Source organism: Talpa occidentalis, unplaced genomic scaffold (genome assembly GCF_014898055.3).
Source record: "Talpa occidentalis isolate TD23 unplaced genomic scaffold, MPIMG_talOcc4v2.1 talOcc4.9, whole genome shotgun sequence".
Taxonomy (NCBI): domain Eukaryota; kingdom Metazoa; phylum Chordata; class Mammalia; order Eulipotyphla; family Talpidae; genus Talpa; species Talpa occidentalis.
Window position 1 is genome coordinate 19,182,087 of NW_023605305.1, and position 15,829 is coordinate 19,197,915.

The 15,829-nt window shown below is 58.1% G+C and overlaps 1 protein-coding gene across 1 annotated transcript; it reads right to left on the reverse strand.

Annotated features, from left to right (window-relative positions):
• Positions 1-318: 318 nt before the first annotated feature.
• On the reverse strand, positions 319-6,811 carry FNDC5 (fibronectin type III domain containing 5). Its single transcript, XM_037499793.2, has 6 exons — positions 6,613-6,811; positions 4,989-5,104; positions 4,362-4,560; positions 3,981-4,070; positions 2,673-2,806; positions 319-2,335 (listed from the first exon to the last, which is right to left on the reverse strand). Exons 1-6 carry the CDS (start codon positions 6,809-6,811, stop codon positions 2,330-2,332), a joined length of 744 nt encoding a protein of 247 aa, XP_037355690.1. The 3' UTR covers positions 319-2,329.
• Positions 6,812-15,829: the final 9,018 nt, after the last annotated feature.

Consider the following 15,829-nt stretch of genomic DNA (forward strand, 5'->3'; position numbering starts at 1 on the left):
ATCCACAGGGGAAAACCCTTTGTTTTAACCGAGTACCAGCCTGCATACCTATGTGGTGAGGCAGCCCAAGCTTGGTTTGGGGGTGGGGTGCAGTAATAGGATGATGGAGCAGCTATTTTCTCCTCCTACACGTGCACCCCCATCTGTTCGAGATTTCCCTTCCAACTCCAGCTTGGCTGGCAGGCATGTCCCTAAGAAACTGCAGGCCAAAATGGAGAGAGAGAACTGACTCCCTCCTCCACACATCCTGACTTGCTGCCAATTGCCAGAAAAAGAGGGCAACATTTGGGCATTTACCAGAAGACAAGGATGTGCCTTTTCATTTGTCTTTTTATTTTACATTTAAAAAGTGGTTATTGCTCTAACTGGATCAGAGGTAAGGACCTCTCCCCTAAGGAGCCTTGGCCTTTGCAGCCCCATTCAGCAGGGATGAAAGTCACAAGACAATGAGTGGAGCCTCATGCCCTCCCATGAGGAAGCCCTTAGTATTGCTGACATCTGCCTCCACCCTCTCTCCTCTCTCCCTGTGCCGTCACACTCAGGCGAAGCAGAGCGGTGGCTGCCCCCGCCAGGAGAGCCGTGTAGACCGGGAGGAAGGGGCGGTCACTGGGCGATGGCTTTCAGCTCTCTGGCTTGGAGGTTGCTGCTCTTAGCATTCAGTTCAACAGAAGTTCACTGAGCACCTACTATGTGCCAGGTTGTGCTAGGCACAGTCCTCCACAGTCCTCTTCTCAGCCGCCAACGGAAGACGCGGAGTCCCTCTTCCCATGCAGGCATTCAGCAGTCAAAGCTTTTCGGTCCCAGGGAAGAATCTGCCTTCCCTTTTCAAGCACCATTTTTTTTTTTTTTAAACCAGAAAGAGGCAGTGGAGAGAGAGAGACCTGTCACCTCCTACCACTCAGGCTCTAGGGAAGGACATGAGGCCCCTGGGTAGCTTTCACAACCCCGGATGAGATGGCAAGATATGGAAACCCCACAGGCTAGAGCTGCTCTGACTGTCCGTGGTAAATGGCTCAGGCCTGCCTTCCAGCAGCTTCCACTCCAGAGTAGGTGATTTTGCAGCCCCCAGGACGGCCATGTGGACAGACCCTTCCAGTTGTCCAACCCAGCACTGTTACAACTCCAGGAGACTTTGCCTAAAGAAACGGGGCCGTCCCCTTCCAGGCCTTTCCTACGTGGTGGTCTTATGACCCCTGAGGGCCAAAGAAGACACAGGAAGCAGGTAACTCGGGAAATCCCTCTGCCTCTAAAGTGGAGCCCTTCAATTTTGTTTTGCAAAAGAGACAACAGACAGCTTACACACAGAGTTGTACACCGCACCACAAACTAGTCCTTGATGGCTGGATCCAGAGAAAGGCTTGATGGCAGCCACGACCCTGCCCAGCGGGCAGCCCCACGGATTCCCTGATAGTTCTGAGTCTGAAAGACACAGCCAGAGTCAGTCCAGGTGCCAGTCCTCTCCCGGGAGATTTGTGCGTTTCCTCAAAGAGGGAGCCCGTCCAGGAGAGGCGCGGGGCCCGAAGAGGCTGTGTCTCAGCAGCTCTGCCTTTTCCAGAATGGGCCCAGGCCTTGTAGTTTTGTGGCTTGTTTATTTTTTGCAGAATTTGGGTCTGTAGTTGAGCCTCCTTCACCAGCCCAGGAGGGGGAAGGAGAACCGCGCAGCTAACCTGGCCTCCCCCGCTGCAGCCCTCCCTCTCCCCGTGCCTGTGGGCCTGGGGGCCGGCAGAGAAGAGAAATGAAATCCTTCTTCCTGCAGACAGGCGGTCATGCTTCAGTGATGGTCACCAAGGGCTGGCTTGAGAACTGGGAGGAAAAAATGAAAGAAGCGACCGCGGCTAATTGAATAGACTCGCCAGGCCGGACACAGGGAGAGGACACAAGAAAGGGGCGGATGGCCGGGCTGCAGCCTAAAAGCCAGGCCCTCGCCCCGTGTGGAAGGAAGAGCAGGCCTGCCTGGGAGCCTCGCCTCTTCGCCTTCTCGAGCCCAGCCTTCCGCCTTGTCCTGGGCCCACGGCCCCTGGGACTCGGCCCTCCCAGCGGAGCGCCCCGCTGGCCGTTCTCTCCCGTCCTGCAGATGTGCCTCTCACTGCAGCCTCCGTCGGCAACATACTGAGGTGCTTCTGGAGATGGGGCTAGTAAGAGGCTTCAGGAAGATGCGCCAGAAAGAGAGAAGCCGAGGGAGAGGACAGTCAGTCAGGGGCGAAGAAGATGGCGGGAGGAGGCATGTAGAGGGCCAGATGTTGGTGGGATGATCATCCTCCGAACCGCGAGATCCTCTCACTTTCTACTGTTTTTCTTCTGAGTTGCTCAGAGAAAGCAGGGAAAGGTTTCATATCTGCTTGGAGAAGAGGAGACCAAGTTACAAAGCGGCAACGCGCCGGCCTGCGCAGGAGCCCAGGAGCCCAGAAGCCCGCGGCGGCCCTGCACCCACTCAGGCCCTGCACCCACTCACCCACTGCCCGCCCGCTCCTTCTACCCCGTGACCGCTGGCACCGCGCACAAGGAGCGGATTTCAAGCCAAGATGCAATGTTTCTGGTGTTGTTCGAGCGGCCGCCAGGCTTGGCTCTGTCCCTCTGCAGCCACGCCAGGCCCTGGGCTGCCGCTTTCCGTGCCCGGAGACTCCCCGCGTGCCCAGGCCCGGCGCCACCGCCCAGCCCGGCGCTGCCCTCACCTTGCTGCGGAGAAGACCGCCGCCTTGGTGCTCAGGGGTGCTCGTTTCCGACGCACTCTTGGTTTTTTCCTTGTTGTTGTTGGGCTCGTTGTCCTTGATAATGTCATACTGGCGGCAGAAGAGGGCGATGACGCCTGGGGGCAGGGGGTGCAGCGGGGAGCACTCAGAGGCCCGGGAGAGGCTCATTCCCACAAGTGCTTGCTAAGCTCCAGCTGGTGACCTGCCCAGGCCGCCTGGTCTCCTCACCACCAGCCCCTTCAGGGGATCCCACAACACGCACTGGTCACGTCTCCCCCCCACCACTTTAATGTCTGACAGTTCCCGGTTTTCCATTAGGCGGAAACAGAAACAAGCGCTTGCTGACCCTGTGCTGTGCGTCACGTCTGTGTCGCTGACCCTCGGCCTCCCACTGGCATGGTCCCAGGGGGCACGCGGGGACGGACGCACAGAGATTTAGGTAACTTCCTCCAGGGCACACAGCACGGGAGCCAGGGCCTGCACCCTGCTCCATGTTTGTTGCAACAAACTAATGATCCACGAACATAATCTTTTTGGAAAGTCGGAGAGCACTGAGGCAGCCACTCCAGTTCTTGTAGGTGTTTCCCCATTTTTACCTCTATCCTTTATTTATAGCGCTGATTCTCGATCATCTGTTTTAGAGATTATCTGTTGATGTCTCACCATGGTAGGTAAAGGCTAACAACACCCCCTACTTCCTGCCCCATCGTCCTAACAACAACACATTTGTGGGTTCGTTCACTGCGTTCACAGTGTCAGGACCGAGCACACACCGTCTGTGCCAAGTCTCGTCACAGAGCAGACGCAAGGCCCCGCTTCTGCACGATGCTTTGTTTTGCCTGTTGTTTTTTTCCTCAAGTGCCTGTTTTCCTATGTGCCTCAGAAACATTGTCCCCCAAATGCTGCCCTCCCAAGCACCCCGCTCCTAGAGCTTTGGCCTGTCCGAGGCCCTCGGAACCGACGCCAGGCTCTTCCGCAGCCTCACATCCTTCACGCCCTCGTGACTTCCCTCTTGGGACGCAGCAGCCCAGGCCTCTAGCGCTGGAGGCACAGCAAGGCAGGAGAGGAAGGAGACGGAGGCAAACGGCGGCGGGTGTCCCCCCCGGAGGCCGAGCCACGCCCGAGGAAGGAGAAAGGCAAGTCCTCGTGGATCCTACAAGGCCTCGCCACACATACATTTCCTGGGAGGAGAGAGCTAACGGGGAGGCCACATCTGGTCCCCAGTGAGAGGAAGGGTCTGGACCTGACACCATTTCCCAGAGGCTAAGTGCGGCAGGGTGGGAGACTCACCGGCCCACATGAACAGGACCACCACGATGATCAGCACCTCACCCGTGCGCAGCTGCTGGTTCCTCCCCATCTCCTTCATGGTCACCTCATCTGTCGTGACAGCGGCATCTGTGGGGACTGCTCCCTCCCTGCCCACACCCTCCTCAGGGTCAAGCCCACCAGCATAGGTGCCTGTTTCTACAGACGCCCACGTCGAACATAGATTCAAGAACACCCTGTCGGCTTCTTGGGGAGGCAGCCACGGGACTTGATGCAAAGTCCACTGCCCTGGGCCTGTGCGACCTCCTCTGGGCTGGGCAGCAGTGGGCGCAGGAGGAGCCTCCCAGGCTGGACCCACAGCCCCTCCAGCCCACCCCATCCCTTCCTTGCGGCCTGGCCTGCCTTTGTTCTTGGAGGCCATCTTCTCGGCCTCGCGCGGCGTCTTGAAGAGCACGGGCTCGCTGGCTGGGCTCTGGCCCTGGATGGAGATGGCCTGCACGTGCACAATGTACTCCGTGTCCTCCTCCAGGTCCCACAGGGCGCACGAGCGGGTGGTGGTGTTCACCTCCTGGATGAAGCGCAGCATCCGCACGTCCTTCTTCTGCAAAGGCCAACACAGGGTGCTCAGTGCCCAGGCCCCGCCCCACCCTGCGGGCAGGTATCAGTTTCTCCATGTCACCGAGGGACGAAGGTTCCGGGAGGAGGGTTCTGGACCGGGACCACACTCCAGAGGAAGTGAGTGGCCCAAGAACACACATCCCGTGGGAACTGGGCCAGGTCCTAAACTCAGGCCTGTTTAAGATCAAAACCAAGCCCTTCATGCCTGTGTTCCAGGCCTCCAGAGCCCTCTCTCCCTGGCTGATTTCCTTCTGGGCACCCCCTTCCCCCAGCCCCAAGTGCAACTTTCTGGCCGGCTCTCCTGCTCCCTGTTCCCTTTCCTTTTCTATTTCTGCACGGCACTGGCCCCCTCCCCCTCCACCGGCTACCTTGCCAGCTCCTCCCTCCCAGGGACCCTGGCGAGCTGGTTACCTGCTGAGAGATGGCAAAGCCGATGACCACCTCATCCTCCAGGACGTCCCAGCTCACCACTGCAGAGTTGGCCTTGAGGTGCCTGACGGTGACATTCACTGGAGCCGAAGGGCTGTCTGGGGTGGGGAGGCACCTGAGCCTGAGCACCCCCTGCTCTGAGGCCCAGGCCTTCTGTCTCATACGTGGCAACCTGGGCAAGGCCACGCAGTGGGGAAGGAAGAAGCCGTGACCTCCAGCGGGGTGGGCATGGGCCTCAGTTCCTTAGTGGGTTGAAGAGCCAGGCCGGAGAGGCCCCTGGCTCTGTGTGTCCAGGTAAGAGGCCCTGAGGTCACAACTGGCCCCACTGGGGGCCAAGCTGAAATGGATGCGCCCAGGCCAGCCAGGGTCAGATCTAAGGGAGGGGTGGCGAGAGACGGGGAAGGTCTGGGGTGACAGGGACGAAAGGCTAGACTGATGAAAAGCAGTGGAAGGGACTCCCAGCCCAGTGCTCTTTCTGTAATACCTCACTGCCAGCGAGTGACCTTGAGGAAAGGGGAGGACCCGAGGTGGAGAGCAGCCTGGCCGGGCGAGCCCTGGGGAGGGTGCAGCATGGCAGAGGGCCCACCGGTGCTGCAGCGACCCAAGCAGGATGAAATCTGGGGCAGGGGCTTCAGGGCCCTCTTCCACACTCTGCCAGCCCCAAGAGGCAGGTGGGAAGGTGGCCGGGAAAGCTGGGGTTACTCAGCAGGGTCTCTGGGGGAGAGTCAGGGGTTCAAGGTAGGGCCATAGGGATGGGGAAGATGAAAGGGGCAGGGCGTAGGAGGGAGTGATGCAGACCCTGAGGGTCCCATTGGGAAGAACCTTCTAGAAAATGGTCAGTGGAGTTTCGCAAGCCTCTACTTCTCCCAAAGGGCAGGCGCTGAAAGGGGAGGACCTGGGCCTGTGCAGCACCCTCACCCCACAGATGAGTGGGCCTGAGGGCCGAGGGGCTGGGCCTGGGGCCTGGGGCGACGAAGCCAGATCTAGCCGGAGGGACAGAGACAGGTGGTGGCAGACACAGATCAGAGAACAGGCAAGTGGGGTACCCAAGACGGGAGGAGGAGGGGCGAGGAGGGCGGGGAGAGAGAGGAGCCCGGAGAGATGGGCAGCAGGAGGATGAGGAAGACAGCAGCAGCCAGAAGGACAGAGACAGGGCAGCGCAGGAGGAGGCCGTCCCCTGGGGCAGGCCAGACACTGCACCAGGCTCGGGGTGCACCCCCAGTCTCGCCTAGCCCTAGGGTGCCGGCCCCTCCCCTCACACAGGCTCACAACACCGGGATCCCATCTGCTCCGAGCTGCAGAGTTGGCCTGCAAGGTTTTGGGGACAGGGAAGGAGGCCCAAGGTGGGAGCCGGTGTCCTCGCCTGCTCCCTGGGCCGGCGCAGAGCGCGCGCTCCGGAGGCGAGGCCTGGGGTCCGGGGCCGGGACGAGGGGGCTGGGGGTTCACAGGCACCTCGAACCCGGGGCTGCGGGGTGGGAAGGAGTCGGGGCGGGAGGACGAGCCAGGGGTCACGAGGTGGGGGTGGGGAGTGGGGTCAGGGGCGCAGGGCAGGGACTGGAGAGGGGCCCCCCGCGCCGGCCCGCGCCCCCCGCGGGGTCCACCTTACCCGCCTGCACCAGCGCGAGGCAGACGCAGCCCAGCCACAGGCGCAGCGCGGCGCGGGGCGGCCGGGGGCGCATGGCGGCTGCTCCGGCCGGCGGGCCCGGGGCGGCGCAGGGGGCCGCGGCGCTGGCGCCCGGCGGCCGCTGGCTCTGGCGCTCCGGCCCGCGGCCCCGCCGCCCCGCGCCGCCCCGCGCCGCCTGCATGTCGGCTCCGCGGACAGCGACTCCCGCGCCGCGGCGGTGGCGGCTGCCGCGTCCACGTCGGGCGCCCGGGGGGCGGGGCGCCCCCGCTGCGGGGAGAGGCGCGGGGGCGGGTGAGGGGCGGAGGGCGCCCCAGCCCGCCCAGCCCTCACCTGCCGGGCCCGGGCCGCCCCCCTCCCCGAGCCACCGTCCCGGGGACGCCGGGCAAGTGCCCCCGGCGGCGCCGCCGCTCCCCGCCTCACCCCGCGGCCGGCCCGTCCTCCCTCGGCCCGGGGTCCCCACCCTCGCCCCAGCTCGGAGGAGCGGCGAGGCGCGCGGGGCAGGCCGAGCAGAGGGGCTTCATTCTAGGGGACGGGGCTGGCTGAGCAGGCAGCGGGCGCGGGGTGCCTCCCGCAGGTGCTGAGCGCCGGCCCCGGGGCCCCGAAAGCCGGCGCGGACTCTGAGGGCCCGGCTCGGGGAGAGGTGCCGGGGAGCCCGGCCGGGCGCCAGCTGCCCTGCGAGGGCTTCGCTGCACCCTGGGTGTCACTGACTTCCACGGCAGCCCGAGGCCTGCTCGGCACAGGGTCTGCGTTCTGCACAGGAGGAGACTGCAGCTCCGAGGGGTGACTGGGCTTGCCCAAGGGCACCCAGCAGAGTCAGGATCTGCACACAGGCTGCTCTGACTCCAGACCTGTGCTTGACTCATGTCTCCCCATTCGGAGTAAACTCACCCATCCTGGGATCCTTGAGATCCTAGGGCTTGCCTGTGCCAGCTCCTCCCCCGCCAGAGAACAATCTGGAACAATCTCTTCCCAAGAGCAGGGTGAGGGAGGAGTGGCTCCAGTCCCCCACCCAGCCCTTCTGGCCTGATTGAATGCTGAGAGCCGTAAATGAGCTAATGACTCTAAGATGCAGGGGGCTTCGGAGACTTGGCAGGCAGCCAGCGAATAAGAGGGCTTGAGGGCTTGAAGGAGCTACCCCCTTGCCCTGAGGACAGCTCTATGCCTACCACTGCCACTAGCTGGGTCCCACACAGCCAGCCCTCCCCTTTTCTGATCTTGGGGTAGCAGAGAAATGCCCCCCACCCCTGCACCCACCACTGACTCCCTCCTTAGAGGACCCCTGGAAGACCAGGCAGGTAGGGAAGCCCTCACCCCCACCCTGAGTCCCAGGGTTGAGGAAAGAGGCAGAGACCAGGGCTCCAGGACCTCCAGCATGGAGGGGCCACCCATCTTTTGAAAAGCAACTTCTCCCCCAGTCTGAAATTCCACCATTAGGGGCTCATTTCTTTGGGTCTTAAAGGCCTTCCCAACTTCCAGACTCTGGAGGAGCTAATTCTTTTTGGAAAGGGTATACTTGCAAAGTTATTCCACAGAACAGCTTCAAGATCAACCCCCTACATTTTAGATGAAGAAACTGAGGTTCGGAAGGGAAGAGCTTGGTGCAAATTCGCACAGTGAGTCAAGACCAGAAACAGAGGCCTCATCTCCTAATGCCACCAAGGATGCCTTGCACAGCCCCCCACGTACTACCTTGGAAGGCGTAGGATGGGAGGAGGTTCTTGCTGAGCAGCGGAGTTGAACTGGCCGGCCCTCAGCACCCAACACCTGCCCCACCTGGCAGACTGGCACCCCAGCCCCTCTGTCTCCTTAGCCACATACCTTGTCCTGGGGGTGAGCACAGTAGGGACCTGCACCTGTTTGGGATAGGAGCCAGGCACCAGAGCACCCCTGTCTCGCGCTCCTTTTTCTCTTCTCTCTTTCCTGCTCTCTCTCTCTCTCTCCTCTCTTCCCGCAGCTGCTTTCTGCCCCACCCCAGCCAGCCCCGCCCCACCCCACCAGCTGCAGCTTGGCCCCTAGGGACCCCTCCACTTTCCACCCCCACTACACAGGAAAAGACAACTCAGGGGCCTGCAGGAGCAACTGGAATCTCCTCAGGCTCTTTGCAGGAGCCAGCAGGGATGGAGCGGGGTCACTTAGAGGTCACAGAGTCCGTTCCTGGCCCTGCTGGGGAGGACAGGAAAGAGGGAGAGGGTCCTGGTGGGGTCCGGAGTCCAGTGCAGCGCACGGGAAAAGGGAGCTGGAGCACCACCTGCTGGCCGCTCCGGGTATAGCCCCAGGTGGATGTAGGGCACCGGGAGGTGATGACTGTGTCCTGCTGCCCTTTGAAGGGGATGGAGGAGGGCGGATGGAGAGGGCTGTGGCTGTGGGAGTGCAGCCTTCCCGGGTCCCAGGTGCACGGGTGGGGGGGCTTGGGCATTTCCTCAATTCTGGGAAAAGTCCTGATGCCTGGAGCTTGGCAACCATGGAGTCTGAGTTGGGTGTGGGAAGAGTTGGGGGGACTGAGAGGCACCCTGGGTGATTGTGGAGGGGGTGGTCGAACCATCTGTGCACTATCTCTGGGCACCGGGCAAAGAACAGTAGGCACTCAATAAATGTTTGCTGAATGTGTGGCTAAATCTGCTCTTCCAGAACATATTGATAGAGTACCAATTATGCACCAGGCTCTGTGCGGCATCCTGCAAATACAGCTGTGGGTGGGGCTGACCCTCTGTTTTCCCAAAGCTGCCCTGGTCTCTGGAGGACTCCACAGACATCTCCTAAAGGGCTGGTTGGTCACTTACTCATCAGCAGGGGGATGGGGGTGGGATCGTGAGCATTTGGATCCTCCTGAATGTCCAGAGTGGTCCAGATTCCCAACACGTAACTCAGGTTGCAAGCACCCACCCAGCTCCCAGGCAGCCACTTAGAATGGAAAGACTCTTGTTCACAGCCTGGAATGGTCCTGGCCCTGCCCAGGAAGCTTCCAGATACACACACCCCCAAACCACAGGAGAGTGCTGGGAAGAATAGGAGATTGATCTGGGGATAGAATAGTCAAGCAGGGCCTCCCTGGTGGCACAGGGGTTAAAGTCAGCACTATCAAGCTATTGCCAGCCACTGCAGCATGAGTTCAATCCCCGCCAGGAGGGAATTTTCCGTAGATCCGCCTGTTCTATGCCCCACTCTGTCTCTGGTGAATCCTCTCACCCCCTGCACCTCTGGCCTGCACCCATTCTTGTATGCATAAATAAATATTTTTTAATAAAAAGGAATAGGGCCTCCCTGGTGGCACAAGGAGTTAAGCACAACACTGTGAAGCTATCTGCAGCCTCTGCAGCACCAATTCGATCCCCTGCCGGTCAGGGAGCTACCCACATGGCGCAGCAGACCTCTCCGGCCTTGCCCGCTGCTCCCCTCAGCAGTGTATTTCAGTCAGTCTGCCTGTTCTGGTCCCCGCTCTGTCTCTGGTGAATCCTCTCACCCCCCGCACCTGTGCTCTTTTATGCATAAATAAATAAATCTTTAAAGAGGAAAAAAAAAGGAATAGTCAAGCACCACCTGAGCTTACCTTTTTGTCCTTGTTATTGTGAGTCTTAGGCTGGTATGTGTTACTAACTTCCATTCCAGATCAGGAAACTGAGGATCAGAGAGGTGTGGACACTTGCGTTCATACAGCCAGTGAATTACGGACCCATGTCTCCTGGTTTAATTAGTGACTCCAAGTTTAGGGTACTTGAGCAATTCTGCCCTCCTCCTCCCTTTACCTCTAGGGTCTTTCAGAGTCCAGGGCCCAGGACTCACTGGGGACGCATGTCTTTCTTCCCCCTTCAGGGGTTGCTGTTCTCAGAGACAGTTGCTAAGAACAGGACCAAGCTTGTGCTGGGGAAGGGGCTTATCGTTCATCTGACATTTTCCACCTGCTGACACATTATATATGTGAGAGAAGCTTCTTTTGAATCCTCTCAACCTGGAGAAGTTGAGACTGTTATACCCATTTCACAGATGAGGAAATTGAGCTCACAGAGACAAAGCCTACCATGGATCATACGCTAGGGAGATCTTTTCTGGCCTATCTATTCCCTAAAATCCCATCTCAGTAGTGATGAGGACCAGCTCAATGTTTCCCGAGGGCCTGTGCCAGGCGAGCCAGGGCCTGGGGCTGAGGACATGGTGACGAACACCACTGGCCCCAGCCCTTAAGGAACTCCCATGGGAGAGGAGGAGGAGAGAGACTCTTAAATACAGACAGGGACTCCCTTGGAATCAGGAGTCACCAGGATATTCAGGGGCCAGAAGAGAGCATTATCTTGACAGGAAAGCAAGGGGGGCTTCTGAGAAGAGGAGATGCCGGGTTTAATTAGTACTGACAGTCAGGTGGGAATTAGTCAAATGAGGGAAAGAGGGTAGAGGGTGCGGTGCCCCCTCCTGCTGCAGAACTCAAGTGATAACAATCTAGTCCTTGATGTTCGGCACAGGCAAGGTACCGAGCACGCGGGAGGAACACACTGCACCCCGAGAAGATTACTGCGGGTAACACATCGGACCCCGAGAAGATTGCTGCTGATCGTTATGCTCATAATACGTTTATTTTTCCTGCGTAGCAAAATAAGTAACCCTTTGCCTGTTCATCTCCTGACTCCTAGGAGTGTATCTGGTGACGGTACCGACGCTGAACTGTCTTCTGCTAACTTTTCGGGTCATGAGTTGTTTTTCTCTAATTCCTTGAATCATTCTAATCTTCCACATTTCATGGAATTATTGTATGAAGTAATTGACAAATTTAAGCATAATATTTCTCTGGCTAATGCCATAGATGAGACTCGTATTAGAGAAATTTGGGATCCATCGGAGAGTAAACAAGATGTTAGTAATCATAAAAAACAACTACAGGATGTAGCTAGAAAACTCCCCCCAACAGTCAAGACCTCACCTGGAGTTGTTCATGTGATTGGAAAGCGTCTTTGGCAGCCACTCCGAGGTGGCCCTGGAAAGAAAGTAGTTAAATATATAATCCCAGAACCCACTGATGAGCTCACATCATATACAGGAATCTACCTAAATGGTGAAAGAATAGTTAATACTGAAGGAAAGAGAATTAAGTGGAGCACATGAAGTCTCTGGGACAGAATCGAAAGGTCAGGGTCACCATGGAATTCAAATTCATCACAAAGTAAAGTTGATTACTTCAAAATGGTTTCAGCTAGATTCAGAGATTACTGGAATACAGAAACGCGGAGAGAACTTGTCAGAGAGATCAAGGCACTTGAGTTAGAACTAGCAGAACAGGTTCAGAGTTAAAATAATGGAGTTTGGACTTCATGTATGGTTTACCGCGTATGCTTAGCACCTTGTAATCATTAGCTAGAAAATTGTATTTCGTACCTTGATATGGAACACTGCCTTGATTTTTTCTGGAAAACAAGACAATATATCTTTTGCGTAATCATTGTCATTTGCTGAAAAAATGGATTTTATGTGATCTAATATTGTTTGGAAATGTATAAAAATGCATGGTGATTTGAGCACATTACAGTCAGATATCCACTCCTGAAGTGTGTCTGTCTGTCATTGATGCGCCGAATCCTTGACCATCCTGCACAGTTTTTCATCCCCGAGTCGGCCTTGCTAGTCTACCGCTGCGCCAGTCCGCGGCAAGAGGGTAAAAGGAATCCTTGGCTCTGAGGCCTGGAAGACATTGTGTGTGTGTGTGTGTGTGTGTGTGTGTGTGTGTAAGGGGGTCAGAGGAGGCGGGGGGGTGGGAGGGGGTTGCTACACACTCTGGACTTGACAGTGGGAAGTAGGACTAGATTTGAAAGACTGTTCTGAGCTTGTAAGAGAAGTCAGGACCAGGGAGAGCTTTATTTATTCAACAAACACATATTGAGCACCTACTAAGTGCCAGGCACTTTTTAGGTCTTAGGGCTATGAACAAGACAAGGTCTCTGCCCCCTGTGGAACTCACATCCCAGTGGGAGAGACAGGTAATAAAAAAGTGAGCTAAAGGGCCTCCCTGGTGGCGCAAGGGGTTAAGCACTGCACTATGAAGCTGTCCACAGCCTCTGCAGCACGAGTTCGATCCCCGGACGGCCAGGGAGCTACCCACATGGCGAAGCAGACCTCTTCTGTCTCGCCCGCTGCTCCCCTCAGCAGTGTGTTTCAGTCAGTCTGCCTGTTCTGTTCCCCACTCTGTCTCTGGTGAATCCTCTCAGCTCCCACACCTCCGGCCTGTACCCCAGCTCTTGTATGCATAAATAAATCTTTAAAAAAAAACCTTAAAAATAAATCTTTAAAAAAAACCCCATAGGGCCAGGTGACCTGCCAGGAGGCAGGGAGGCTGCTGGTCAGTCATGACAGGTCTTGGCATGGCTGGTGGCAAGGGACAGGGGGAGAAGTTGAAGGAGTAGTGGAACCATTTTGTTGTTGTTGTTGCTCGTGGATGAGGTGCGGTGAGTGAGCAGGGCAGGGCAGGGCCAGCTCTGAAATACCCCGCTGTAGCCCGGGGCCATTACTCCACCCCTCTGAGCCTCAAGTGCCTCTTCTCGGAAAGGAAGATGATACCTGCACCCCAGGGCTGGTGAGAGTGGGAGAAGCGGGAGAGGGGAGGAAGGGAGGAAGGGAGAAGGAGAGGAAGGAGGCAGTTGGAGGAAGAGGGGGTCGAGTGGAAGCCTGACTGGGCCCAGGAGGCCGCCTCGAATCCCTTCAGTCCGTCAGAGTCCACGAAGGAATGAGCAGCGGCTGGCAGCGTCCAGAGCGGCTGAGGACCTGGCCCAGGGCACACGGCCAGTTCCTGGAAACTGCGTCTCAGATGACCTCTGCCTGTGGAGACAGACTCTCAGCTGGAAGCCACAGTCCTGAGGTTATCCCTGTTGGGAGGTCGGATGGGGGGCTATGGTAGGAAGTGAAAGCAGCCGCGGCACAGCTCTCCCCCACCAGGGAGAGGAGGGAAGACAAGAGCGTGGGAATCAGACGGTCCGTAGACTCAAACCTCAGCTCAGCTCCCCTCAGCCCCCCAGTGGGCTGGGTGACCTGAGGTCCCACCATTGAACCCAAGGGTCAAGGCTCTAGAACTGCCCACCCCCTGCACCCCAGAAGCAGGGCATCCTCAGCCTGAAGGTAGGTGGTTCTGGGCACAGCCAGCAGGGGGCAGCGCCGTGGCCACAGTGAGGCCAGTGTTGCCCAGAACAGGACAACCTCGCAGGACCAAGGGCCCTGGCTGGGCTGTCCGCCTCCTCTTTTGCTTCCTTGGGCTCCAGTCCTGGGGGAGCAGCTCCCAGGTGGGCAGGCCACAGACTCAGCAGCCAGGCAGAGCCTGACCCTTGCTGCTGCGGTGCCCTGTGCACAAGTGTCTGAACCTCTTTGAGCCTCAGTTTCCTCTTTGGTAAATGGGCCTTGCAATTTCAGTCCTGCCAGGCTCTGTGCGGAGCCCATGAAGATCAGGCACAGAAGGCTGGGTACAGAGGAGCTGCTATTTTTATTAGCAGTGGTGGAGCGAGCGGTGTCTTAAAGTGCCTGACACCAAGGGCACCCAATCAGTGGCAGCCGTGACAGCCACCTAGTGATGCAGGACTCAGTCACTGTTTATTGTGAATTTCCTAACCAGGGAGCATCCAGTGCCCAGAGACCTGGGATGCTTCCAGCACCGAGGAGTTCACTACCTCCCCGTCAGCCCATTTTCTAGACACCCCCAGCCACCCATTTTCTAGACACCCCCAGTTCCCTCTCCGACTCACTGCTCAGTGTCATCAAGCCAGTCTAGCCTCAGGCCTGAGAGGTCAGGGAGCTGGACCCCGCCACAGCTGGATTTCTGCCTTTGCTGGAGACCCCCAGCACAGGAGGCTCCTTGTGGGTCTTGCTCTTGCTATTCAAAGTTCCTTTTCTGCTGACTGGGAAAAAATTAGTGGATGGAAAGTCTCTACTGCCCTCCTGACCCCCCTCCACTCTCCAGGCTCAGGAGCAGCTATAGGTGGGAGAGGGTCTGAGGACCCAGGACATAAGCCCAGGAGCCCCTGATTCTCCTTGGGTCTGTGGGTCTCAGACCCAGGATGCTCATGGGCCTGGCATCAGAGCCAAGCAGCCCTAAACTCAACCCTTGACTTGGTGCCTGTCTGCTGTGTGACCTCAGGCAAATCACTCCACCTCTCTGAGCGTGTTGTCACAGCTGGCACCCATCTTACAGGGATGCCGTGGGGAGTACAGGAGAAGCGATATGTGGAAAGAGAAACGCAGCACCAGGCACAAACTAAGTACCCATGTACCTGTGGGTACTATTATAATTAGCAGGAGTCCCTTCTCTCCCTAAGACCTTCCTGAAGTGAGCGGGCCAGGGTGGCTGTGGGAGTGGGTCGGGTCAGGCAGGATAATGTCCTGACCTACTTCTCGGCTAGCAGGCATGTGGCGCATGTGCCTGTGTGTGCCAGGGTGTGCATGGAGGCTCACGGGGGAATGGGTGTGCACGCACACATGCATTGGCAGTGTGTGCACGTGCAAAGCTGTCCGTGAGTGCACATGCGTGTGCATGCATGTGCCCGAGGCAGCCCATCCCAGGGATTCCCAGGGCACATGCGTACTTGCAGGTACAGTATGCAGTATCCCTGCGCTGATTTGGGAGGCCCCACTGTTCATGGTTACTATGGAAACAAGGAGGCAATCCCAGCCTCCGGGAGAGCCTAAGGTGCCAGAAGTGAGGGCTGACCCAGTCTTCCCAGAGCGGGAGACAGGTCCAGAGCGCCAGGCGCCTAGGATGTGGCAGCTTGGCTGCTGAGGGTTTAGAGTCCGGGGACTCTGGGTCCCTCTGACCCTCAGGGAAGCCCTCTCTTCTCCAAGGCATCCTGGCCCATTGGAAAGAGCCGAGGAACCAGAGCTGGGTGCCCCTTGGATCTGGCTTTACCCCCAGGCACAGTCTGGGCAGGGAATTTGACCTCTGCGCTCAGCTTCGTCTTCCATAAAATGGTGGCTGCAGGGGTCAGCAGAAACCTTGAGCTGGGGTGTTACCTTTTCTCTCCCTGGGGGCACCTGCCCTCAGGCTGGGTGAAGAGCCCCGCTGAGGCCCAGTTGTCACAGAGCAGCCTCTCTCTCCCCTGTGCAGGACCCTCCACAGCTGTGCGCAGCTCTGGAAAGGGGACATTTCACAGAAGGTTCCAGGAGGACACAGCTGCCCCCCTCCTCCAGACGCAGTCTCACACGCACCCCAAGTGCAGTCTGCAGCCCACAGAGCTACATG